Source organism: Mustela erminea, chromosome 1 (assembly GCF_009829155.1).
Source record: "Mustela erminea isolate mMusErm1 chromosome 1, mMusErm1.Pri, whole genome shotgun sequence".
In the NCBI taxonomy this organism is placed as follows: Eukaryota; Metazoa; Chordata; class Mammalia; order Carnivora; family Mustelidae; genus Mustela; species Mustela erminea.
This window is the reverse complement of record NC_045614.1, coordinates 67,145,627-67,170,951: the sequence shown is the minus strand read 5'-3', so window position 1 is coordinate 67,170,951 and position 25,325 is coordinate 67,145,627. Positions and strand designations below refer to the sequence as shown.

Here is a 25,325-nt window from a genome sequence, read left to right as displayed (position 1 = left end):
GGAGATGAGGGACTCGCCCTCAGAACCACCCGGAGGAGGTGAGGGCAGATCCCACAGAAACCACTGGTCCGTGCTCTTCAAAAATGGCAGAGATCCAAGGTCAAAGGGAGGCCGAGGAACGATGCCAATTACAAAAGATGACTACAAACAGGACGGCAACTTTCAGCACAGGATCCTGAACTGGGGGCAGCTGCCATTCAAGACTATGCTGGTGCACACCAATGAGGAACCAAGGGACTAGACCCCAGCATACTGTCAAGACTGAACTTCCTGCTTTTGAGTAACAGGGATGATGGAACTGCCTGCCTTTGCTCAGAGGAAATAAACACAAAAGTGTTAGTGGGTAAAGAAGCATCCTGTCTCCCCCATGCCAATTTACTCCACTTGAATCAGAGTAGGATGAAAATAGGGCAAAATGTAAATTGGTGTATCTGGGGGAAAGGATACAGGGAGTTCTTTTATTATTCCTGTCACTTAGAAATAAAATGTAAAAGCTAAGAACAGTCATATAACCAATGTTTACGGAGCACCTGCTTTGTGCTAGACACTGGAGGTGCGTAATGACCAGTACAGAATGTGGTCCTTGCCCTCACCAGCAGACTTCCCAGGGTAAGAAGAGCACAAGGCCAGGCAGCACTCCCCAAGGGTGGAATTTTCAGTGTAGCCACAGGGCCTCCAATCTCTTCAATGACGTCTCCTCTGCTCTACCGCCCTGCCTCACCCCACTCTCTACTCCCCAAGAGAGGGAAAGAGGAAAAAGGGAGGGAAGGAGGCATGGAAAAGACGGACCATGTGCGAAGAAAGTGAAGGGATCCGATGAGAACCCAATTTAAGATCACAGCCCGTACCTCCCTGCTCTGCCACACCCCCCATTGTGGTCTTCTATCTTCACAGGGAGCCTAAAAGGCCACACACACCCCGAATTTGGAGACAGTAAGTCTTTGAAACCACTGGCCTGCAGTATTTCCAGAGGAGCCCTCTAAACTAAATTGCTGTAATCTACAAACCTGAATTCTGACCTGCTAAAATAATCCTGCTTCTGAGGTTCTCAAACCCACGATCTGGGAAGGTGGGATTTTGTGACCAATGAAACAGAGCCACTTCTCCATTCTTTTGCATTAAATGGAGAAAAAAGCCTTCTAATTCAAAGTGATTTCCCCTGTGAAGAGGATAAATGAGTGTCCCAGCTGATTCGTGCCATTACATAAACTGAACCAGGACTGCTGAGAGCCCCACTACTCAGAATGCCACAGAAAGTCTATTTCACAATACAACTCCACTGCTGGGGAGGCCCGGATTTCAGTCAGATTTTGGGGGCAGGTGTGTGTGTGTGTGTGTGTATGAAATGATGTGATTTTTAAACACATTCATGCTTTTTTGTCTGTCCACTCTGGAAGCAGGACACGTATGTGCAGTGGGGGGCCCCACGTGGGGAAAGATCAAAGAGAAGCTTTGTCCTCTGGTTTTTCATTGGGCCAAACCTCTGGGCTTTGGTCTGGATTCCTCAACTAGGCAGCTGCAACTAATCCCACAAGGTAGCCAAGAGCACTGGAAATCTCTAAGCCACAAGCATGAGGAAGTGCATCTAGATACCCACAGCTGGGTCCCCCAGTACTCAAGTATCTTCAGTAGCGGGAATGCAAGAAAAAAAGATGTGTAATGAGGACGTAGGAGGGCAGAGACAGGCAAGAAGGCTTTGCTGGGAGGGGCAGAAAAGTCAGTAGGTATAGTAATAAAACGTACAGACAATGACTGAGGTGTGTCCAGAATGAGCATGCATATTTTGGAGGCTATCTGAGCTTTAGAAATGAAATAGAAACAAAGAGATCGACTCTTCTTCCCAATTTGCATCTCCAAGACTCAAAACTTGCTTTCCCTGCCTCTTGCAAGAGAATTGCCTTTAGGGAGAGGACAGGAGTCAGCCTCACAAGAGGGAGGGTACCTAAGGTAACTCCTCTGCACAAAGGCCTTTTCATCAGCAAATCCAGAAGAGCAAGTCTGTGGCAGAGTTCACCAGGGAGCTCTCAGGTTGCACAAAGTGAGCCCCTCTCAGTCATAATTAACATTCGTGGGTGGCATTAGCCTGGCAGACTGTGGGGGCATGTCAGGGTCTGGAAACCACATCAGGCCCACAAAGGTGCCTGCATGAAGTATGTGCTGAATTAAATCTTAAAAACTTAAAAAAAACTTTTTTTAAAAAAAAATCTGACAGAAAGCAGAGAGGCAGGCAAGAGAGAGGAGGAAGCAGGCTTCCTCCTGAGCAGAGAGCCCGATGTGGGACTCGATCCCAGGACCCTGAGATCATGACCTGAGCTGAAGGCAGAGGCTTAACCCACTGAGCCACCCAGGCACCCTTAAAAAGTTTTTCTATCCAAGGATTCTTCTCTTCTCGTTAAAAGGCGACCGAGCCATCTTCTTTGAGAGGTCAGCAGAGACAGAGGGCAATTAGTTATGTGCTAACTAATTGGAAAATGCAATGCAAAACCCAACACGGCCTTCCAGAACATTTTAGGGCATGGTGATTGGTGAGGATCGCTTTCAGACACTGAGATCCCATCTCTACCTTAACAAAATTCAGATGATTAAAACAAGCATGCACACACCTAAGTGCACCCTTTTTAATGAGCTATGTGTATGGTCTTATTCATGCATTAAGAGAATGGCATTACAGAGTTGAAGTGGCTGGAGGTACTGGTCCATTCATAGGCATAGTCTCCCCTCTTCCTGGGGCAGGAGGTAAATACCAGAGAAGAAAATGCTGGCCTGAGGACTTGGGTGGAGAGAGTCATCTTTCCAGCTGATACTTATCGCAACAGCACATCAGCCTGCTCCGCACCTTCCTGCTGCAACAGAAGAAGGCATTCGCTTGCTGCCCTCCCTAGTGGGAAACTGGTTTCTCACAAGGGGTCAGGAAGTGCAACCATGCAGGAAACCAGAAATAAGGACATGTCTCAGCAGCCTGCTTTCACAACAGCCTCACCTGCGCCCCCTTCTGCCTCGAGTGTGCATAAAACATGAGGCTCTTTCTGGTTCTTGGGACACCTGACTACTCCTAGAAAACCTTCTCGTGGCTTAAGCACTTGGACGGCACCCACAATGTTACAGGGACTCCTGCATCTTCCTGCCAACAAACTTCATGAAAAACCTCCAGGTGTTCTAAACCTTGAGCTGGGATCTGGGATCTGACCAGAGAATCCTTGTGGTTTTGACGCAGTGCACAGAAAAACCGCTGGCCAGCCAGCAGCACGCATTACCTTCCACAGCAGCTCGCACTCCCGCTCCTCCAGGGCCTTCTTGTGCCTTGCCGTCACAGCTTTGACCTCCGACTGGACCACCTTTGCCTTCATCTCCACCTGCTCTGCCACCGTCTGGGCCTGCTCGATGCTCAACTGGAAAAGCAAGAAGTTCATGGCATCAGAAGGACCTCCACGCCTCACGCAAAGCACTGAGTCTGCTTGTCTCAAACCCGAGGAGCTAACTCCCTAAGGCCCAGGACCACTTGATCCACATCCCCGGACAGAAAGCAGCCTGCAAGGAGAGCTCCGCATCTGTCTGACAGTAACTGAAGGAGCTGCTGGCGAGCGCTGGGCTTCTTGGTGAGGGAAAGAAATGGCACCGACATGTGAACTTCGGCCCTATTAGGAGCTACTCTGACACGGTGAAACCAGTGTAGTTGGGTACAAGCCGAAAAGTGGTCACAAGGATTGGATGTGAAATGTATTACCACGCCCAGCACCCGAACCACTTCCCACAGACATTCTGGCCTTCCTCGCCATGGGGGAAAACCCGCAGGTGGGCACAGCACTCAGGTCAAGGTGCGTCATAGCCACAGGCCAGGAGTTAGCCACCATGCTCCTGTCAAGTCATTAGTATCACAGCTCATTCCAACCCCAAGTGACACTGGGGATACTGTCCGATCTGCCAGGGAAACCATGCATTCCAGGCCCTCTGATCAGTCAGCCTGCCAGACCATCCCCGCACCACCACACATCCCACTCTATCCCACCAGCCCTAGGTAAATCAGCCAGTCTAATCAAAGGTATTATTGCTCATAAAAAATTAATCAAGACAGAAGGCCCAGTGTTTTCATTAATATTACATGATGTTTTGAAAAGCCACAAGGATTTCTTTGATACACTGAGGTATTAAATCAGGGATTCCAAACTGCTGATGATGCAACAGGTCTTAGGGTGTGTGTCCCACATCAGAAGGGGCCTAGAGAAGCACTGAGGGTCCGGAGCCTGGTCTGAGTTCAGGAACTGCTCACAGGTGACCAACCCTGAGTATGCCCTGGACCAAGGGTTTTCAGCTTGTGGAGCACATCTACAACTGAGGCCATCTTGGGCAAAGCAGGCTGGACGGTCATCCTAGAAGTCAGGTTACCCAGTTCCAAACCCTAGTTCCACGTCCTACTACTTGGAAGGCCCCAGACAAGTGCCTTGCTTTCTGCAACCTCGGCCAACAGGAGGAGAAGACAGGATAACACATGGACGGAGCTCAGAGAGTAAAAATAATCGAGGTTACCAACAGCGCTCAGCTGAGAAACATCGCAGTTAAGACCACAAGCATCCTTTTCCTTCATTCCACCTAACTCCCATCATACAGGTATGGTCATGTACCTAGACCTACTTACATTTCTTAACCCACTTTGCTTTTAAATTCTGATAAAATAGGTAGAACATAAAATGCACCATTATTGACATTTAGCACATTCCATAGTTGTATAAGCATCACAACCGTCTAGGTCCAAACACTTCCATCAATGAAAGGAAGCTTCCATACCCATTAGGCAGTCTTTCTCCATCTCCCTCCGCTCCCCCATGGCAACCGTATTCTGCTTGGTCTCTACACTGCTGTCTATTCTGGATATTTCAAAAAAAGGGAATCAAACAATACATGAGCAGTCTTATTTGTACGAACATGCTTCCATGTAACAGTTGTGACTCATTTTGTCACTTACAATTGGGGACACCCCCTTAATCTCTCAATCAAGAGGACACGCCAATGGCACGAAAGTCACACCCACATTGCAGCTGCACCCAAACCACCCGTGGCTGCCGTGGGCTAACTGCTCAAGGCATTCTCTGCCCCAATCCTTGTGAGGCTTAAAGATCAGAGGTGGCACTTGGGTCAACCTGGAATGCTCATGGACTATCCATGGCCTGGAATGCCTTCTCTTCCTGAACTAGCAGTGAAGGACGCCTTCCCATGTTTCTGTTCCACCTCTACTATCCTGTCCCAAGTGTCATTACATATCAAACTACATGGGGACTAGGTACATAGCCACTGGGATGTAGTAGGAACAATCTCTATTTACACTTGCTAACATCTACAGTCATAACCATATTTATTAAAGGAGTAGGTAACTATATTGGGTTAAATATGGTCTCCCCCACATTCAGGCTGATTAGTTAAGAGGAAGTCATACGTAGACTAGAGTGAGTCATAAATCCACTGAAGGACAAGTGAGACAGGCACGCAGAAGGAAGACCACATGAAGACAGATGCAGAAGTTAGGAGTGATGCCGGTTAACAAGCCAAGGAAAACCACAGATTGCTAGCAACTACCAGAAACTTGGAAAAAGCAGGGCAAGATTCTTGCCTAGCTGACACCCGGACTTTGGTCTTCTAACCCTGGAACTCTATGAGAATAAATTCCTACTATTTAAGTCACCAGTTTATACTGTAATAGTAGCCCTAGGAAACAGCAGACAACAAACTGAATCAGAAAGAAATATCCCAATGACTGAAAGATAAGAAAAATGAGACTGACCCATCAGTGAATGTGTACAAGGTTTCATAATAGACTTGGCAGATTTCAAACGTCTCAGGCAGTTGGGATTGATTTAGAAGATGGGAAACCTCACTAGACATTTAAACAGAGGTGATTTAATGTAGAAAATAGGACTGAGCGGGAAACAGAGAACTGCCGGGGTAAAGGGCATGCGCAGGATGGCAGACGGACTGTGCCTGCAGTCGGTGGCCAGCGACCACCGCTGGGCCTGGAGAACAAAGACAGGAGAGCAGGGGTTACAGGTAGGGACCAGGGGCCATGCCTAGCTCCTTCTGGAAGTCGCCGGACCTAACCTCTCTGCTTCTGGTGAAAAACTGCTGCTGATAAGAACAGAAAGTCAAACGGAAGAAGGAAGTCCCCTTTCCCAACGTCCGGATTTGTGGTTTGAAGGGCTGTGGCTCCAGCACCACAGGGCACTAGTGTGAAAGGGTCGGTCACGAGTGAGAGAACCTATAACCCGTACACCCTGTCTTCAGACGTGTTGGTATTCATGGGCACTAGCTGGTGTCCGAGTCAATATAGCACCGAGGCAATCAAGCCTTTGCCCATTTATTTCTCAGCTTCCTCAATGGAAAACAGAAGCGGCCAAATGCTTTCTATTTATACCAATGCCATAGGACTTATCGAACTAATTCTCCACAAAAACCAAAAGAAATGGAGTAACAGGCCTACCTTCCCGCAGGGCAAGAATGGACAGGAGACTGCCAGGAACCAACTCCTCTGTGTAATAAGTGGGTTTACATAGCAAACGCTCTTTCTACTGTCCTCTCCCCCTAATGTCTCCTAGCCAGGCTTGCTCCCTTGTGTTTCCTGCCAGGTCCCCAACAGGCCCTTGGGCCTGGAATTGTAGGACAAGAACGGTTTCTTCCATTTTTCAATCAGCTGGAAGGGTTGTACAAAGCCCCTTCTGTAATCTGAGGGATCAAGTGTGCAAGGACAGGATCATTCCTAGGGTTAAGAGTCATAAAAGCCCTATGTACAGAGATGAAAAATAGAGCTTTCTTTTCTAAATCATACACAGTCTTGTCAAGCACTGCATTCCAAGATATGCAGACCAGATGCAGACCAGGACCTGCTAAACTAGTTCCCATTATCTAAACAGGGCATTTGAAGGAAACAAGGGGCAGGTGGGGCAGGGAAATGACAGGTAAAAGAGCTAAGTAAATTTCAAAAACAGAAATATATAATTTGCAATTAAGGAGGGAAAATAAAAAATACCCAATAAGCATGGGCCTTGGGTGGATGCGGGGTTGCCTTTTAGAAGTTAATAGATCCAATCAAACAGCTGAAAGCTGAGGGTCTCAATGTAGGCAGACCAATCAGTACATTCCAGCTGAAGGGCAGGCTACTTAGTATAGAGGAGGGGGAAGCTGCCTGGGTTTCATAGGCAAGAGCACAGAATTCAATTCATGATGTCTGCTAGGGGAACCTGGCAAGGCCTGATGACTGGTACTCAAAGTGTTCTGATAGGGGCGCTTGGGGGTGTTCAGACAGTTAAGCTTCTGACTTCAGCTCAGTTCATGATCTTGGGGTCCTGGGATGGAGCCCCACATCTGGCAACCCATTATTCAGTGGTTAGCCTGCCTCTCCCTATGCCTCTGCCACTCCCCCTGCTTGTCTGATCATCTCTATCCCTCTCTCTCCCTGCTGTCAAATGAATTTTTAAAAAAATCTTTAAAAAAAGGAAAAGAAAAGTGTCCTGACAGGCAGAAGATGACAGAATGCAAATATCATGCATGAACTCAGACCACAAAACCAGATATGGGAACTACTATCATTCACTCTATGAAGTGTAATTTTATCACATTTAATACCTTTGAAACTATGATTCATCTTAAAACTGTCAGTGGGCTTTTCCCTTTGTTAGGTGTATATAAAACAATATTTTATATTATAAAATATTTATATTATTATAAATAAGTACGTATTACAATCTACGGTGTCTTAAGTGAAAAATCAAGGATCTTTTTGTGGAGAGCAACTATATTCTTGATCGTGATTACAGATACCTGCCCCACAGGATCACTGTACCTTATGAAAAGCTATAATTAACAAAAGCGGCTGAAATGTTATACTTCCAGGAAGACTCAAAGTGAAAGTCACAAAATGTTTTAAAAAGCAATACAAAAACGAGTGGGCACCCTTACAACACCAATGAGGCATGCCACAAACATCGTTCATGCTTCCTTTGTGGTAGGCAACTCTAGACCCTCATCAGGGTAAATTCTTTTTACAGAACCAAGTAGAATTAATTGGGAGAATTTACTTCCAGGTGTTTTTTCCCTAGAACTAAGCCACTCAAGCTAAATATAGACAAGTAGTGAATCTTCTCAGTGGTTAACTTAGGAACTGTGGTTCAGAGTCAACTGTACATCTGACACTTGTAATTTAATAATGGATAAACATCCCTGATTAGCTGAAGAAAGGGAATGGAACTCCTGAAAGTTTTTTCTAAACAGAAGCTGGTAAAAGAAAATGAAAAGACACAAGTCTCAAGTTGTACCGAGTTCAGATCTATTGTAAAAGGTCACAGATACTCATTAAAGGTGGTGTCAAGTTAGTAAGAATGTCAACCTGCGTGCAGATTTGGTCTGGTCAGTGGCCTTTACTTTTGGGATGTGTTCATGCTTAATTCATTTGGTCCAGAGGACGCTTCAATGCCATCCAGGCATGGTACCCAAGGAAGAATGAAGGACGCCAAGCTAATCAAGGGCCCTTCCCTGAAATTTTACAAATGGGGGTTCCAAACGCTCTCCCTCCACCCCAAAAGGGACGAGGAGAGAAGAAAAGAAACTCACTCTTTCCCTGAGGATGGCTCGCTGGAGCAGTACAAGACTGAAGAGATGCCCATGCATACCAACCATGTTCAATAGGAAGAATGAGGTCACCATGGAGAGAGGAAGAGCTAAGTAACAGACTGCTTGCTTCAAGGTCCAAGTTCCTAGACACCCGAAGCCTGGTTCACCCATATTCTCCTACCCAGTCACCTGAACCTGTTCATATCCTTTCATTCTACGGCAACCAAGGATCCTATTTAAGACAGCAGGGGAGGGCGCCTGGGTGGCTCAGTGGGTTAAGCTGCTGCCTTCAGCTCGGGTCTTGATCTCAGGATCCTGGGATCAAGTCCCGCATCGCGCTCTCTGCTCAGCAGGGAGCCTGCTTCTCTCTCTCTCTCTGTCAAATAAATAAATAAAATCTTAAAAAAAAAAAAAAAAAAAGACAGCAGGGGCAAAATAATGAATAGGTCATGGTGTATTGAAACTCTTCAACCATTTCTCCTCACATCTGTACACATTGTGCGCAAATGCTGAGAAAGGGGGTAGGTGGGAGCACAACTACCTCCCATATGAGAGTTGATCGTTATTTGTGGGTTCAAACTGCAAGTCCTCTACTCATTGTTAGTGTGACTTCTGGAGGGTTACTTAATCTCTTTCAAGAGAAGTTTTCTCTCTGCAAAAAGAAAGAATGACACCCAAACCTCAGGCATTATTTATAGAAAGTGCATGTGTTCAGTGCCCTTGGTAAACAGGGACCGTTAATTCTTATTGATGAAAACAGAAGGCCTCTGGTTAATGAGATCTGGGATCTTGAGCACAGCAATTACATTTTGTTCTTCCATATTTGTAACAGTAATTTGTAATAACAATTTTAAGATTTTTCTTATCTACATTCTGGGCTAGTTCATATAAATTCATATAAAATAGAAGGCATTCTCAGCATTCCTTATGGTCAACTTTCCATCACAGCAAGGAGTTCCTGCAGGTTACATGGTCCATTACAGTGACTGAACAAAAACAGAAGTTAGGGGAACCAAGGTAGTCCAGCAAGTCTAGATGAACTTATTTATATTTACAAAATTTAAAAAAATATATGCTAAGTCATCAAGCTTAGTCCTAATTTTTGTTCTAAATGGTATATTATCGATCACTTTTAACATGAAGAGTGCTAATGTTTCCTTTTTTAACCATGAAAGCAACTTATGTCCAGTATAAAGGACTAGTTACCCTTATCATGGCTATTGACTTTTGACTACTATCAGATGAAAACTAACAGAAGGGTCTATCTTATTTAAGGCTATAGTGAACTTGGATAAAAACTCCCCAGCAAGTGACTAAAATTAACGATAGAGGAAACAACAGATGTTGGCAAGATGCGAAGAAAGGGGAACCCTCCCACACTGTTGGTGGGAACGCAAACTGTGGCAGCGGCTCTGGAAAACGGTATGGAGGTTCCTCAAAAAGTTAAAAATAGAGCTACCCTCTGATCTGGCAATTGTATTAGTAGGTATCTACCTAAAGGATAGAAAAACACCCTCTGAAGGGATACACATACCCTGAGGTATATAGCAGCTTTATCAACAATAGACAAACTATGGGAAAAGCCCAAATGTCCATCAACTGGTGAATGAATAAAGAAAATGTGACATGATACCCCCCTCACACACACAGGAATATTACTTTGCCATCAAAAAGAATGTAATCTTGCCACTTGCAACGATGTGGACGGAGCTAAAGTGTATTATGCCAAGTGAAATAAGCCAGTCAGAGAAAGACAAGTATCTTTCACTCATATGTGAAATTTAAGGCACAAAACAGATGAACATGAGGCGGGAGGGACACAAAAGAGAGGCAAACCAAGAAACAGACTCCCAGCTATAGAGAACAAACTGAGGGATACTGGAGGGGAGGTGGCTGAGAAGATGGGCGAAGGGTGATGGGGATTAAGGAGGACACACTCGTTATGTAATCACTAAATTCTAAACTGGAAACTAATATTATGTAGTATCTTGTATGTTAACTAACTGGATTTATTTTTTATTTATTCATTTGAGAGAGACAGAGCGAGTGAGAGCACAAACAGGGGTTGGGTCAAAGGGAGAGGGAGAAGCAAACTTCCTGCTGAGGAGGGTGCCCGATGTGGGATTCCCTGAGGTGAAAGCAGACACTTAACTGACTGAGCCACCCAGGTGCCCTAACCAACTAGAATTTAAACAAAAACTCAGAAGGAAAAACAAAACTCCCCTGCAACATTTTGGCCAAGTGGAAATCTCTATAAAAGGCTGGTGGTCCGGGGCACCTGAGTGGCTCAGTGGGTTAAAAGGCTGGTGGTCCAGGATATACATGTGTTATCCAGCAGCCATTTGTAGCCGAAGGGATGAGTGTCAACACCTCAGTACAGTGAGGTGAAGCTGAAGGATTCTCCAGGGACTAGTAGTGTCTTCAGACTAAGTTTTTTAAATAGGAGAGATTAAAACATTACATATTTAAACATATGTGTGCATATTTAAGCACTGACATATTTGGGAAGAGAGTGAAAGCCTGTTACTTACGGCTAAATTAATCTCCTACCTGATTAAAATGGAACAAAATTCTAAACTATGACAGAAAGCAGATGAATGATTGCTTGGGGACATGGAAAAAGAGGACAGAGGATTATGGTAAGAATTTAAAAGGTGGGGCGCCTGGGTGGTTCAGCCATTAAGCATCTGCCTTCTGCTCAGGTCATGATCCCAGGATCCTGGGATGGAGCCCCTCATTGGGCTCTCTGCTCAGTGGGAATTCTGCATCTCCCTCTCTCACCCGCCCTGCTTGTGTTCCCTCTCTTGCTGTATCTCTGTCAAATAAATAAATAAAAATCTTAAAATGAAAAAAAAAAATTTAAGAAAATGTTAGAAAGTGATGAACATGTGTCTTCTAACCTTGACTGTGGCGATGTTTTCAGGTGTGAAATACATGATGAATGTATGTTAGTATGCCTTAAATATATGCAGTTCACGGTCTATCCATTTTCCCAAAGAAAGCTGAAAAAATTTTGCCTCAGTCCCACCATAATCAGTAAAACACCACTATTTATATTTCGGCCTATTTCTACTCCCTCCCATAATCTTTTATGCATGGTTTACTTGTTTTAAGTAATTTTTCTTGAAGCAACTTCAGGTTCTGCTAATTATAGTTAACACTGCTTTATAATGTGACCATAACATTTTATGAATTTAAGGGGCTAAAAATACCCAACTCCTATTGGTGACCATTTACACTGGTGCGACCACACCTTCAGGATCAAGGACATGGTGTTGGAGATTCCTATAAGAGAAGCAAGTTCCTGCCATATTTAAAGCTCTGGCTATTGCTCAAAACATGTTCTCCTACCCAAAAAGATTAAGTGTGATGTACATACTTTGTTATTTATCCAAAACAGTGCTCTGGTGTCATTTTAACTGGCCTATTGCTCAGGTGAATATACCTGTGTTATGTCTGCATTAAGTAACTGGACTGTCCCTTTGGAAGATGCCTGTACTGCTTTCATTCCTTCACCTTTTCATGCCTTCCTTCCTAAAAGTGTGGTCTTCTCAGAGTAACTATTTCTCTACCCCATTTTCTAGTAGTTTTGTTTTTGTTTTTATAAAGCAGGCTCCATGCTGGGTTAGAAACCACTGAGATCAAGAGTCCGGTGTTTATTAACAAACAAAGCCATCCAGGTGCCCCAGTTATTCTCCACTTAATAATATGCACAAATTCTTGGGGCTCCTGACTAGCTCAGTCAGAAAAGCAGGAGATTCTTGATCTCGGGCTTGTGAGTTTGAGCCCAGTGTTTGCGATGCAGAGATTACTTTAAATTTTTTAAAAAATGCACAAGTTCACAAGTTTCCTGTATCACTTTTTTTTTTTTTTGAAGATTTTATTTATTTATTTGACAGACAGAGATCACAAGTAGGCAGAGTGGCAGGCAGAGAGAGAGGCGTTAAGCAGGCTCCCCACTGAGCAGAGAGCCTGATGCAGGACTCGATCCCAGGACCCTGGGATCATGACCCGAGCTGAAGGCAGAAGCTTTAACCCACTGAGCCACCCACGCGCCCCTCCTGTATCACTTCTAATCTTAGAATGCTTTTGTGTCTTTAGGTATTTAATCTATATCTACCTTCAGTTTGGGTTTTTTGTTTTTTGTTTTTGTTTTTTTTAAATACTGGTCCTGTTCCTTTTTATATAAGAATACCTTATCTCAGTTAGGTTTTTTTTCTGGTGTTTGTTATCATAATTTAAATCTATTAAATCTATGCCTTTATCACCTTACTTTAATGTCTTCTTAACTTATTAACAAAACATAAAGCCTATTTACAGAATATATACTCTATTTCTTGGATCTGTCAATTTGCCAGTACAAACAAGCAATATTTAAAAGCTCCCAAATGACTTATTTAGTAGTACTACGAAGAATAAATGAACAGTTTAAAAGACCAATGACTTCCAAATCAAAGTTGCGACTTAAAACTTCCCTGTAGGGGTGCCTGGGTGGCTCAAACGGGTTAAAGCCTCTGCCTTCCGCTCAGGTCACGATCCCAGGGTCCCACATCAGACTCTGCTCACCAGTGAGCCTGCTCCCTCCCCCCAACTTGTATGTTTGTCTAATAAATAAATAAAATCTTTAAAAAAAAAAAGTTCCCTGTAAAAAAAAAAAAATCAAAAATCTTTTCTTACCCTATGATCATTCTGTATTTTGGCTTAAATAGATTAAGTGATTTTTAAAAGGGGATGGGGTGGCATGGCACCAATTATATGTGTATGTTAACGTAACTTACTGCTCCCCCCAAATTTTGTTGTAATTGACTATGTTGTTCCTTCTCCAGTATTCGTATTAAAAACAGAAATCAGTCTTCATACCATCTGCTGCATTCTTTAATATAAAAGCTATTATGTGGCAACATAAAAATTATGTGGTTGGGCTATTTACTTCATTAATATTTATTTTGGCCAACTGCAAGAAGAAATCAAGTGTCTGGGCATGTCTGGATGGCTCAGTTGGTTAAGCATCTGCCTTTGGCATGATCACACAATCCTGGTAACTGAGCCCTAGGTCAGGCTCCTTGCTCAGTGGGGAGTCTGCTTCTCCCTCTGCCTACTGCCCCACCTCCTCCACCTGTGGGCTCTCTCTTCCCTGACAAATAAATAAATAAAATCTTAAGGCGGGGGGCGGGGAGACACAGAAAAGAAGAGAAATCAAGTGCCCAAAGCACTTCGTACCCACCCCAAGCAGTGTCCTTTCCTGGCATTTCAAGGTCACTTCTTTACCCCGAGGGGAACCCCTCAAAATCTCAGTATCATCATCCTTTCCATTGCTTAGTGACCAACAAGAGGAAAAACACCTGTAGATTCACACACAAGTCTCATTATCTCTTTATATAAATAAACAAAAGCATGACTTGGGCTAGATAGTAGCTGCTTTTCCTACAGCTCACACGAAACAAACTGGATCTTCAGGCAGTGATTTCTGGAACAAAACTAACTTGTTCTCAAGCTTTACCTCAACTTCCCTTCTCCCAAAGGCATGTGCTGGCTAAGAGAATAAACTCAGAGGGAAAGAGGGGCCATGTTTTTTCTACCAACACCCAGGGGACTCCTCCATAACATGTAGGAACCGCTCTACTTTCATTAGAGGGCTCCCAGATAGTCTCAGGAAGGGACAATGTATTGAGAACCTCGTAAGAACATTCAGACAGAAATGGGTAGCCAGGGCGCCTGGGTGGCTCAGTGGGTTAAGCCGCTGCCTTCGGCTCAGGTCATGATCTCAGGGTCCTGGGATCGAGTCCCGCATCGGGCTCTCTGCTCAGCGGGGAGCCTGCTTCCCTCTCTCTCTCTCTGCCTGCCTCTCTGACTACTTGTGATTTCTCTCTGTCAAATAAATAAATAAAATCTTTAAAAAAAAAAAAAAAAAAAAAAAGAAATGGGTAGCCAATCCTACCCCAACATTTAGATCACTGGCTGAGTGTAGGTTCTGAAGAATTATAACCAAAAGCCACAAAAGCATACCATTCTCTCTCCCCACACACTCTTAGTTATGCAAGGACATTCAAGAAGTCAATTCACAATTCATGCAGTTGATGTTCAGCGCGTGTGCCTGGATGTGGCCATGCAGATTACTAAACACCCAATATCCACCTGCCACTTGGCTCCTCCACTCAAAATGCCCATCAGGCACCATAGTACCAACTCACATTTGAATTTCATCCGTGGTTGTTTGTTCATTCATTCTTTCTTTAAAAGATTTGACTTATTACTTGACAGAGAGGGAGTTAGAGAGACCAGAGAGGGAGAAGGAGAAGTGAACTTCCCACTGAACAGAAAGCCTGAATAGGGGCTCGATCCCAGGACCCCAAGATCGTGAACTGAACCAAAGGCAGATGCTTAACCGACTGAGCCACCCAGGCGCCCCCTGGGTGTTTTAACTACTCACACAGCAGACTCTCCGCTAACACTGACTTTGCTGTAGGAAGTTAAGTACTGCAGACAAAATCTTCTGCACATCAGCTTCTCTCTTCTTTCCACAAAAAGTTCAAATTTCCACCTCCCTGAGAGTCCATCATTTTAACCACAGATCTCTTTAAGGTTCTAGCAAATTATGACACTCACTTTATTCTCCAGAGGGTCAGATCCCAGGAAGCAGAGAGCATCAGCAATTCTCTCAGACATGGCTCAAGGACCTGGGTGTCCTCGATCTCCAAGGAGAGAAAGGGACTGGTACCACAATCTGGGGGGAAAGACTCAGACAGAGCAGGTCTTTATGCTCCCCCAGGTGATGCTGACAGCAGCCAGAGCCCAAGAGACACCAGCACTGTAAGGCAACTTGACCAGGGCCTGATGGCAGTGGGATAAAAAGGGAAGCCACAAGCCACTTCATCCACGGGGACAAATTCACTGAAATAGGACAGAAATAAAACTTAACTATGCACTAGTGGGGATGCTGAAAACAAGAATTTATAAGCAACCAAGAGCCACTATAAAGGCATGAAAAAGAAAACAGGCCACTTTGGCCTAAGAATATGCCAGAATTAGCCACTGCAGAAACACAGACTCTCAAATATGAGAGTTGACAGGAGTTGAGTATCAGACAATCTGACTATTCAGAAAGACTACCTCAGTATCATGTGTAGAGTATGATAACTGGGGGCACCTGGGTGGCTCAGTGGGTTAAGCCTCTGCCTCCAGCTCAAGTCATGATCTCAGGGTCCTGAGATCAAGTCCTGCATCAGGCTCTCCACTCAGCAGGGAGCCTGCTTCCCACCCCTGCCCCCGCCTGCCTCTATGCCTACTTGTGATCTCTTCTGTCAAATAAATAAATAAATAAATTTTTAAAAATGATTAAATAAAATCTTTTTAAAAGAAAGAATATGGTAACTGTTGAGAAACTTAATAAAATCTACACCATCCTTCTGCTCCTTCTTTAGAGCATGTGATCAATTTTTCACCATTTCTCAAAAAAGGGGGGATCTTATTTTTTAAACCATTCACTTATTCAAATACTCTAAGAATGTAATTAACAGTTTTCCATTCAATTTTTGCTCAATGATTAGCAATGTTTCCTGATTTTCAACCTTTATCCTACCAGATAAGGAAAACCTCTCATGATTTTTTTCCCTTCTTAAAACCTTGTCACCTGGACCAAGAGAGGATTTTAAATCATTTCAGGCATGCCACCACTTGACTGTAAAAGAGCTACTCTATGCCCCAAAGTTACACGTGTCCCTTCCTGACCCCAAAGGCACAGGGACTCAACAGAAGCAAAGGTCTCATTTACCAGATGAGACTTCATTACTTAGGGAAGAGTTGGAGATAAACTTTTGCTGCTCCCTGAATTTTCACTGATAAATAAATCCATCTGAACAGCAGAGGTCCCCTGTCTGGAAAGCACTAAGGACCCAGTCTTTCCGCAGTCCTGACTGAGGGATGCTAATGCCCACTTGGTATCTGGGGAAAGGGCTGGATGAAAAACAGGCAGATGACGTGGTGGGGGCCCAGCCAAGCGTCTGCCACAAACCCTTTGGCCACACCCCTCCCATTTTCCCCAACTCTCCACCTCCCCAAGGGACTACTCTGCGGGGGTGTCCCATGAATTCATTTGGGTCATTGTTCCATGGCCCCCACACACTGGAGCCTGCCCAATGATCTACAAATGCCATCTAAAAAGGAGCGGGAAAGGTTTTGTGTGCAAGAAAGAACAAGGGAAACCGGTGAAGGGTGGGGAAGAACTGACCTGGATTGCCTGGCGGCCCTGCTGCGCGTCGGCCAGCAGCTGGATGGTAAGTGCCCGTGAGTCCTGCAGCGCCTCCTGGAGGTAGATGAAGCTGTGGCCCCCATGCCGGCCCAACGTACACTCACGACAGATGGGCACGGAACAGGTGTCACAGTACAGATGCAGCACCTGCAGACCAGAGGGCATACAGACATTAAGGAGAGATTCGGGACTAGCAGGAAGGGGCAGACCCTGGGTGCTCTGTGGATTCCAGACCCTCAGCCAACTCATTCCCAAATTCACAAGCACATACCCCTATAGAAAGAGGGAGCAGTGCAATCAATGTGAGCACAGCTTGCCCTTCCTTCCCACCTCCTTGGGGCCAAAATCAAGGAAAAAAACAGCCAACGCCGTCTGTCCACTCCAGTTTCAATTAGAAGTGTAACTGAGACACTCCAAAGGCAAAATAAAACAATCCTCCTGCCTACGAAATTTTCCCCGTATCTCAGATTAATTCTCCAGGAAAGCTCTAAGATTGTGTTTCCTTGGTCTGAGACTGGGGGCCCAAATGAAAAACCTTCCAGAAAAATCTGTCTTGCCACCCCAGCCTCTGGGTCTGTGAAACACAGCCAGGAGCCAGAACTAACCACGCTTACACCACAGCTTGCTGCCACCCTCCCCATCAAGGAGACTAGCGCAAAGTGCAAAGCATGGTTCTCCCAGACACTCAAGCAAGCCACAGGCTTCAGCTTCTGGAGCGAAGGCAGATAGTGGTAAGGTCAGCCAGCTTCTTGTCTTTCTTCTTCCTGCCAAGTTGTTCCAAGGAGCCGACCCTGCCAGGCAGCCCATGCTGACAGAACTGCTTTATGCGATGTTCTGTATTTCCCTGGGGCCCAGCATGCGGGGAGGGGAGAAGGTTTGGCTCAACCTCCACCTGCTGATAAATGAGGAGCTCTCAAAAGCAAAAGCTCCTTGGCGCAGAAACTGGGCCAGTATAGCTGTATCCCTCTCCACAGAGTGGAGCACTCAGCACCACTCTCTGAATGTTTACAGGATTGCTTTCAAAGAAGAACAGTGCCTAAATTTGCCACTGGTACACCTGGGGGTGAGGGAAAGCCAGCCAACATGCAACAGGCAGGAAAGTGGTGTCTGAGGGGCTGCCTTCCCATACACAATACGCTTAATCCCCAGATGAAGACAAGGGGTCAGGGCCACACAGCAAGCAGGGGCAGAACAGGGAAGCCTATGCGAGCCTTCTGAAGAGCTGGTTCCAAGACAGACCTGACACCCACTCTTAAGAGCTCTAAGCTTCTTATTAGGTATCCTGGAGTCCAGGGTATGAGACTTGTGGCAAGGTGGTTCTGTGGATGTGGAACAGATCAGGTGCTCACCCTGGCCCAGAAGCAGCACAGTGTTACAGGACTCGGAGTGGGGAGGGACAGCTGCAATGTTCCCAACAGAAAGACCCACACAGAAAGGTGCCCGGGCAGGAGTGAGAATGCTGCTTCTCTTCTCTTCAGGTTATTTGAGAGCACGTGCTATGGTGGGAGGGTGGGGGAAATCTCAAGCAGACCCCCCCACTCAGCGCAGAGCTCTGATGGGGTGAGATCATGACCAAGCAGACAATGACCCAGGCACCCCCCCTTTCAGGTTATCTTATTAACTAACCAACACGTTGGCACATAGCATGTCCACTAGGAGACGAGCTCAGTCAGGGAAACAGGCCTACTCCACTCAGGATTCAGAGTTAAAAGGGAGGTGAGGGATTTCGCATGGGTTATGCTTGTTTCTCTAGGAAATTGTGGATTCAGAAATAGGGAAAAGATTTGGGATATTATGTTCCTATTTCTAGGAAAACCCGTTCTGATATGACGGGTTTTATGGGCTCCACATTTTAAGAGGGAAATAGGATCAGGTTTGTGACAGGAGTAGGACCCCTTGTCCAGTCCAGTACTTCCCTACCAACCTCGGGAGACTGAAAGCTGGTGACAGTAATTTGCCTCCAAGACCAATCGTGTTTGGGGACACAGGGAGAGAGAGAGAGAGGATCTCAAGCACTCAGCGTGGAGCCTGACACAGGGCTCAATCCCATGACCTAAGCTGAAGACGCTTAACCCACTAAGTCACCCAGGCGCCCCAAGACCAACTGCTTTTTTAAAGAACAGGTTCACCATTTAATGTTCATCTAATCTTTCTAATCTGAAAAAGCTAAAATTCTCAAGCTAACCTTAAATACTAATCAAAAGATGCTGATCTGGATAAACCTGGACGTATTCCTGGACACTCCCTTTACAATGTGATGCTCCTATTTCGACACTCAGCCCCATGCCTTCCCCTTGCTCCCTCCATTTGTCAGGGCACAAAGGCATCAATCTCAAGCTTTGGGGAGGTGTGAAAACCTCCCATGGGCAGGTTTCTTTTAAATCAGAATGGAAAAGGTCTCCAAACCTTCTGTCCTCTGCCCCTGCCAAACAGCTAAGCCATCTCCTCTTGTCTCTGTGTGGAAAATGAGTGGAGTCCTCTTGCTTTCTTTCATCTGTGCAAGCGTAACAGCTCTGAAGTGTACAGTGAGTGGAGAAGGGCCTGAGGCTCTCAGCCCGAGCCTGGCACCATCTGCCCATGGGGACATCTATGCAGTCATGGGACTGGGCTTGTCTTGTATGTGAGACACAGAGGTCTGGCCAGGTGCCTCAGGAGACCACCTCCATCCCTGAAATCCCAGGAACTCAACACCACAAACCAAAAGGCTCTGAAATAATTCTGGGCCAAGAAGGAAGCCAGGCACCAGTTATGTGACCGCAAGGAACCAAGGAGATTTTTCTGGGTTTTAGGTTTTTACAGTCCAGAGCCTGGATGATGACGTGCGTAGGCGGTATCCTGCAAATGGTAGGTTTTAAAGTATTCTGCAGAGGAAGTAGCCAGAAAAGAAATCCTGGTCAGAATGTGTGGCAGCAGGGTGCCCCAATCCCGTGGCACTGGGCCCCTCCAGATAGATACCTCTCAAGTGGGCAGTGGGGTCTCTGGATGCAGTCTTGCCTGGCATCATTTCACAGGACTGATGCAACTCTAAATGCCTAGAGCACACTGTGATTTTAGAGGTGCCAGTGCTCTGCAGTTCCAGGAGGACTGTAGGGACACCACACTGGTTGACAATAAAAACCTATGGGTGAGTAAACAGCATAGCACCAGTGGTGTTTATAATTATTTAAACTATTGACTTTTAGGGAGCGCCTGGGTAGTTCAGTGGATTAGGCCGCTGCCTTTGGCTCGGGTCATGATCTCGGGATCCTGAGACTGAGCCCCATATCGGGCTCTCTGCTCAGCAGGGAGCCTGCTTCCCCCTTTCTCTCTGCCTGACTCTCTGCCTGCTTGTGATCTCTCTGTCAAATAAATAAATAAAATCTTTTTAAATAACTAAATAAATAAACTATTGACTTTTTTTTTAAAGATTTTATTTATTTATTTGACAGAGAGAAATCACAAGTAGGCAGAGAGGCAGGCAGAGAGAGAGAGAGAGAGAGAGAGAGGAGGAAGCAGGCTCCCCGCTAAGCAGAGAGCCCGATGCGGGACTCGATCCCAGGACCCTGAGAACATGAACTGAGCCGAAGGCAGGGGCTTAACCACTGAGCCACCCAGGCGCCCAATAAACTATTGACTTTTAAAACAGTGTCCAGAGGGGCGCCTGGGTGGCTCAGGAGGTTAAAGCCTCTGCTTTTGGCTTGGGTCATGATCCCAAGGTCCTGGGATAGAGCCCCATATCTGGCTCTCTGTTCAGCGGGGAGCCTGCTTCCGCCTCTCTCTCTGCCTGCCGCTCTGCCTATTTGTGATCTCTGTCAAATAAATAAAATCTTAAAAAAAACAAACAAAACAAAACAAAACCACCAGTGTCCAGAAATTGAAAATATGGTCAATTTTTATAAACCGTCTAGCTAAACTTTGGCATAAAACTCTGGGAAGATTTCATTTCCATTTGGAAGCTCCCTATCTCCTCTACCTGAAATTTCTAAGGACAGAAACCAACAGTTTTGGAGCTTGTGAAAACAGGGGCCATAGGTAAGGGTACACATGGGTGCAATTCTCTCTGCAATAGCTGGAAGATTGTTTTAAAAGAATAAACTGGAACCCATGTCTTCCAAAGGGCTAGAAACGTGGCAGAGGCCATGAACTGTGGCTCCGGAAAGAGGGGGGGTGGGGGTAGGAGTGCTCCTCTGGCAGCAGGAATTCCAGGGCCTGGACCTGCCTGTTTGGGGCTTCCCGGGCAGATGCAAGACCCGCCCCCTCCAACCCCCCTCCCCCCTTGCCTGGCGACAATCTGGCTGCCCCAGCTGAATGGAGCAGGCTTGACCTCTGACCTTGCAAGTGACCACCCTCTTCCCTGCCCCCAGCTTCCAGAACGCCCCACCCACTGCCTTCCTCTCCCATAATTTCTAAAATACCAGGCACAGACAAAGACCTAGGAATGTGGGCCCAGCAGGAGAGGAAAGAGGGAGGGTAAAGAAAAAATAAATAAAAATACCAAGTTGGCAAGTTGACCTTAGCCAGTGCTTAAATAAAGTGCTCTGTTAGTGAACAAGACTGTGTATGCGTTTCTGGAATCTACTTTTTATATTACCTGTGATCCAACAAGGAACGAACGCACACACACACATACCCAGGGGACTCCTATATGAGAGAGCACACCATGCATCCTGAAAGAATGAGCCTCCAGTTTTAAATAGAACTATCCACATCACTGAAGAATGTCAACTGAAAGGACAGAGAGGCTCCTCGTCATCAAGATGCCCTGATGGAAAACTTTTAACGTGTTTGAGGTCCCTTCAAACAACCGAGGACATCTGGCCTCCCACAAACTCAGGCCTGGACAAAAGGAGGTCACTAGCCACGCAGGAGGGCTTCTAAGCTTCCCATTATAGAAACAAAGTGGAGGATGGCGGGTGACAACCAAAAGTCTTACCTGTGTCTGCCACCCTGAATGCTCTCTCCTATTAAAAGAAACCCAAAGCACTAAACCAAGTAAAAGGAGTACAGTCCAGCCAGTCTGAAACTAGGTCTATGAAATCACATCAAAACCAGGTTTTACTTGATTTAGGGAAAATATACAGAATGCCAGTGCTCCAAAACCATAATCCAAATCAAAGGAATAAGTTCCTTATGCCATCAATGGCCACATGCTGCTCCAGAGCGGTGACCTGGGGGCCAGGAAAGGGGAAAGAAAGGAATCTGTACCTGGGCATATACAATTACTAGCAGTTCCAGTCAGATCTGAGCTGAGGACATGTTAAGGGAGAGGGACAGGGAGGGGCGAGATGTGCTGAAGCATTAAAAAAATTTTAGGGCGCACGTGGGTGGCTCAGTGGGTTAAAGCCTCTGCCTTCAGCTCAGGTCATGATCTCAGGGTTCTGGGATCGAGCCCCACATCAGGCTCTCTGCTCAGCAGGGAGCCTGCTTCCTCCTCTCCCTCTCTCTGCCTGCTTCTCTGCCTACTTGTGATCTCTCTCTCTGTCAAATAAATAAAATCTTTAAAAATTAAAAATTAAAAAAAATAATTAAAAAAAAATTTAGGAGGGTGCCTGGCTGGCTCAGTTGGTAGCACGTGATGATCTCAGAGTTCTGAGTTTGAGCTCCACAGCAGGTGTAAAGATTATTTAAAAATAAAAACTTTATATAAAAAAAAAATACTAGGGAACATATATGCATTTTTATGCAAAATGAATGAAGTGTAATAGTTTTTAAAAATCTCCCATTTCTCAACTCAATGTTTCTACTTTTTAACAAAACCATCTAAAAATACGTCACATTCTATATTCTGAATTTTCTTCAAGACACAAATACAAGTACGTTATTATACGAGCCTTTTTGCAGTTAACTGTATTAACTTGGAGAGTGTTCTGGATCAAGCCGCCCGTGGATATACCAGAACTTACTTATTAGTAAGTCTTGACTTAATTTAGCTTGGAAATGGTGGTGGAGTGGGGTGTCCAAGTGCTTTGCCCCAGCCAAACCAGGGCTAGAGCAGCCTACTCAGCTCCAGACCAAATGTTTAGGCTCGATGGACATGGCAAACTTGAAAAAGAAGGGTTGAAAACAGAGACAAAACACTGTCAAGCTCTAAGCTCTAACAGCTCTCAGACTCAATGCAGCAGCTGGTACCAACAGAGTTTCTGGGCCACTCCCAAAGCCATATCAATGTTCCCTTCCCTATTTATTTTTTTAAGCAATCTCTATCCCAATGTAGGGCTAAACTCACACCCACCTCCCCAGATCAAGAGTCACATGTTCCTTGGACTGAGCCGGCCAGGTGCCACGTCCCTCCCCTTTTAGGAGGAAATTTCACACCTCCAATGAACACTGTTCCCTCTCTTTCCAACACCAACTACCACCTTAGCAGGACCCCAACTCACAAGGCTTAGTCAAACTCTTTAAAAACTTTTTTAAAATAAATAAATAAAAGCTCCTTTCCCTCCCTATCATCTGCTTTCCTGCTATGGGACCAGTCCCAAAGCCCTAGAGTTAGGCATGGGACCAGTCCCAAAGCCCTAGAGTTAGGCACATGGATCCCCAATTTTATGTTCTAGCAACCCTGCCATGTTCCGGTATCTCAGGGACCTCATACTCACTGTTCCTTCTCCCTGGAAGGACCCTGCCTGAGCACACAGCTTTTGATATGGATATACACAAAACCAGAATCATTACCTTTTTAAAACTAAAAACCTAATAAAAAGGCACAGATAATTAGGTGAGTAAACTGTTTCCAAACTGAATGAATTTGGCTGAGCTTACTTGCAGATTTGATAAAAAAAAGAAATAACCCGGGGAGCCTGGGTGGCTCAGTGGGTTAAGCCGCTGCCTTCGGCTCAGGTCGTGATCCCAGGGTCCCGGGATCGAGTCCCGCATCGGGCTCTCTGCTCAGTGGGGAGCCTGCTTCCTCCTCTCTCTCTCTCTGCCTGCCTCTCTGCCTACTTGTAATCTCTCTCTGTCAAATAAATAAATAAAATCTTAAAAAAAAAAAAGAAAGAAAAAGAAATAACCCAATTTATAGTCCCAGAATGTCAGAGTTACTAAAAAGTATCAAAGTGAGCTCATCCTGGGAGAAAACCCCTCTAGCACTGCTTTTTAAAGATGAAACCCCAGAGAGCAATGATATCCTGGGAACCACAGCACACAAGGCCTTCCGGTTTTGCCAGAGTCACAGACAAAACAGGTTCATAAATTCTTCTTACCATAGCCATCTCCTTTTGTTTAAAGCCGAGGGTACATGGGACTCCTGGGTGGCTCAGTTGGTTAAGCATCTGCCTTCTGCTCAGGTCATGATCCCAGGGTCCTCAGATCAAATCCCACATTGGGCTCCCTGCTCAGGGGGGAGCCTGCTTCTCCCCCTGCCTGCCACTCCCCCTGCTTGTGCTCTCTGACAAATAAAATCTTAAATACATACATACATACATACATACATACATAAAGCAAGCAAGCAAGCAAGCTAGCTAGCTAGCTGAGGTATATATAGCAGTAGACCTGACTCCTTAAAGGGCCTGTCAGAGACAAAAAAGGATGACACAGTGGAAGTTGTTTTTCTGGGCTGGAAAACCCCCCAGGTGAGCTCTAAGAGGAGGGTTGGGTCAGAAAGGAGGCATGTGATGGGCATTTGGAGCAGGAAAACCAACATGCAGAAGACAGCAGCTCCTCCCACACTGGGCTACAGTTTGCAGTTCTCAGAGCCTTTGTAAAGTCACAAGAAGACACAATTTAATTTTTTTGCTCCTTTTAGAAAATATGTAAATTTATTTAAATAATCTCTCCCGGGGCGCCTGGGTGGCTCAGTGGGTTAAAGCATCTGTCTTCCTTCGGCTCAGGTGAGGATCCCAGGTCCTGGGATTGAGGAGCCCCACATCGGGCTCCTCCGCTCAGCAGGAAGCCCGCTTCCTCCTCTCTCTCTCTGCCTGCCTCTCTGCCTACTTGTGACCTGCCAAATAAATAAATAAATAGATAGATAGATATCTTTGAAATTGATTAATAAATTAATCAATCCCCATCCCCCCTATGAGTGCCTGGCTCAAACTCATGACACCTGAGTCAAGAATCACATGATCTTCGGAGCCAGCCAGACATCCCTAATTTTTTAAAGTATTAATCATGAGGTCACTAAACACTATGTGTGAGACACTATACATGGCACCTCTGGGGGTGCGGAGTAGGGAAGGCAGCCAAGCCTCTGTTCATCCCATTTCTCCTCCCTGGAAGAGCCTCCCTGTAGCAGCTCTATCCTTCTTCGTCCAGACAGAAAGTCAGGCTCTGCCCCCAGCGACAATGAGGGCAGGACAGTTATGCCCCCCTTGAGCCTGCCTCCATCCTGCTTCCTCCCAACCTAGCACAACTGCTGATAAACTCATTCTCCAGCGTCTGCCCCTGGGGAACCCAACCTGGGAGAGCTCCCAGGCTTCCTGGACTATTTATTCATTTGTCTCCTGGTCAGAGACTCTGGTTTTCAGGCAGAGCCCTGTTATCTTTGCCCGCCATGCAGCCTAAGGCACAT

At 45.6% G+C, this 25,325-nt stretch overlaps 1 protein-coding gene across 1 annotated transcript in view; it reads right to left on the bottom strand.

The window, feature by feature from the left end:
• Nucleotides 1-25,325, bottom strand: part of TRIM71 (tripartite motif containing 71) — a 68,726-nt gene that overhangs the window by 3,142 nt on the left and 40,259 nt on the right. Inside the window, exons 2-3 of the mRNA XM_032301376.1 lie at nucleotides 16,820-16,987; nucleotides 3,255-3,389 (exon numbers count right to left, since the gene is read on the bottom strand). Of these exons, the coding sequence (XP_032157267.1) occupies nucleotides 3,255-3,389; nucleotides 16,820-16,987 (303 nt within the window). The remainder of the gene's footprint in view (nucleotides 1-3,254; nucleotides 3,390-16,819; nucleotides 16,988-25,325) is intronic.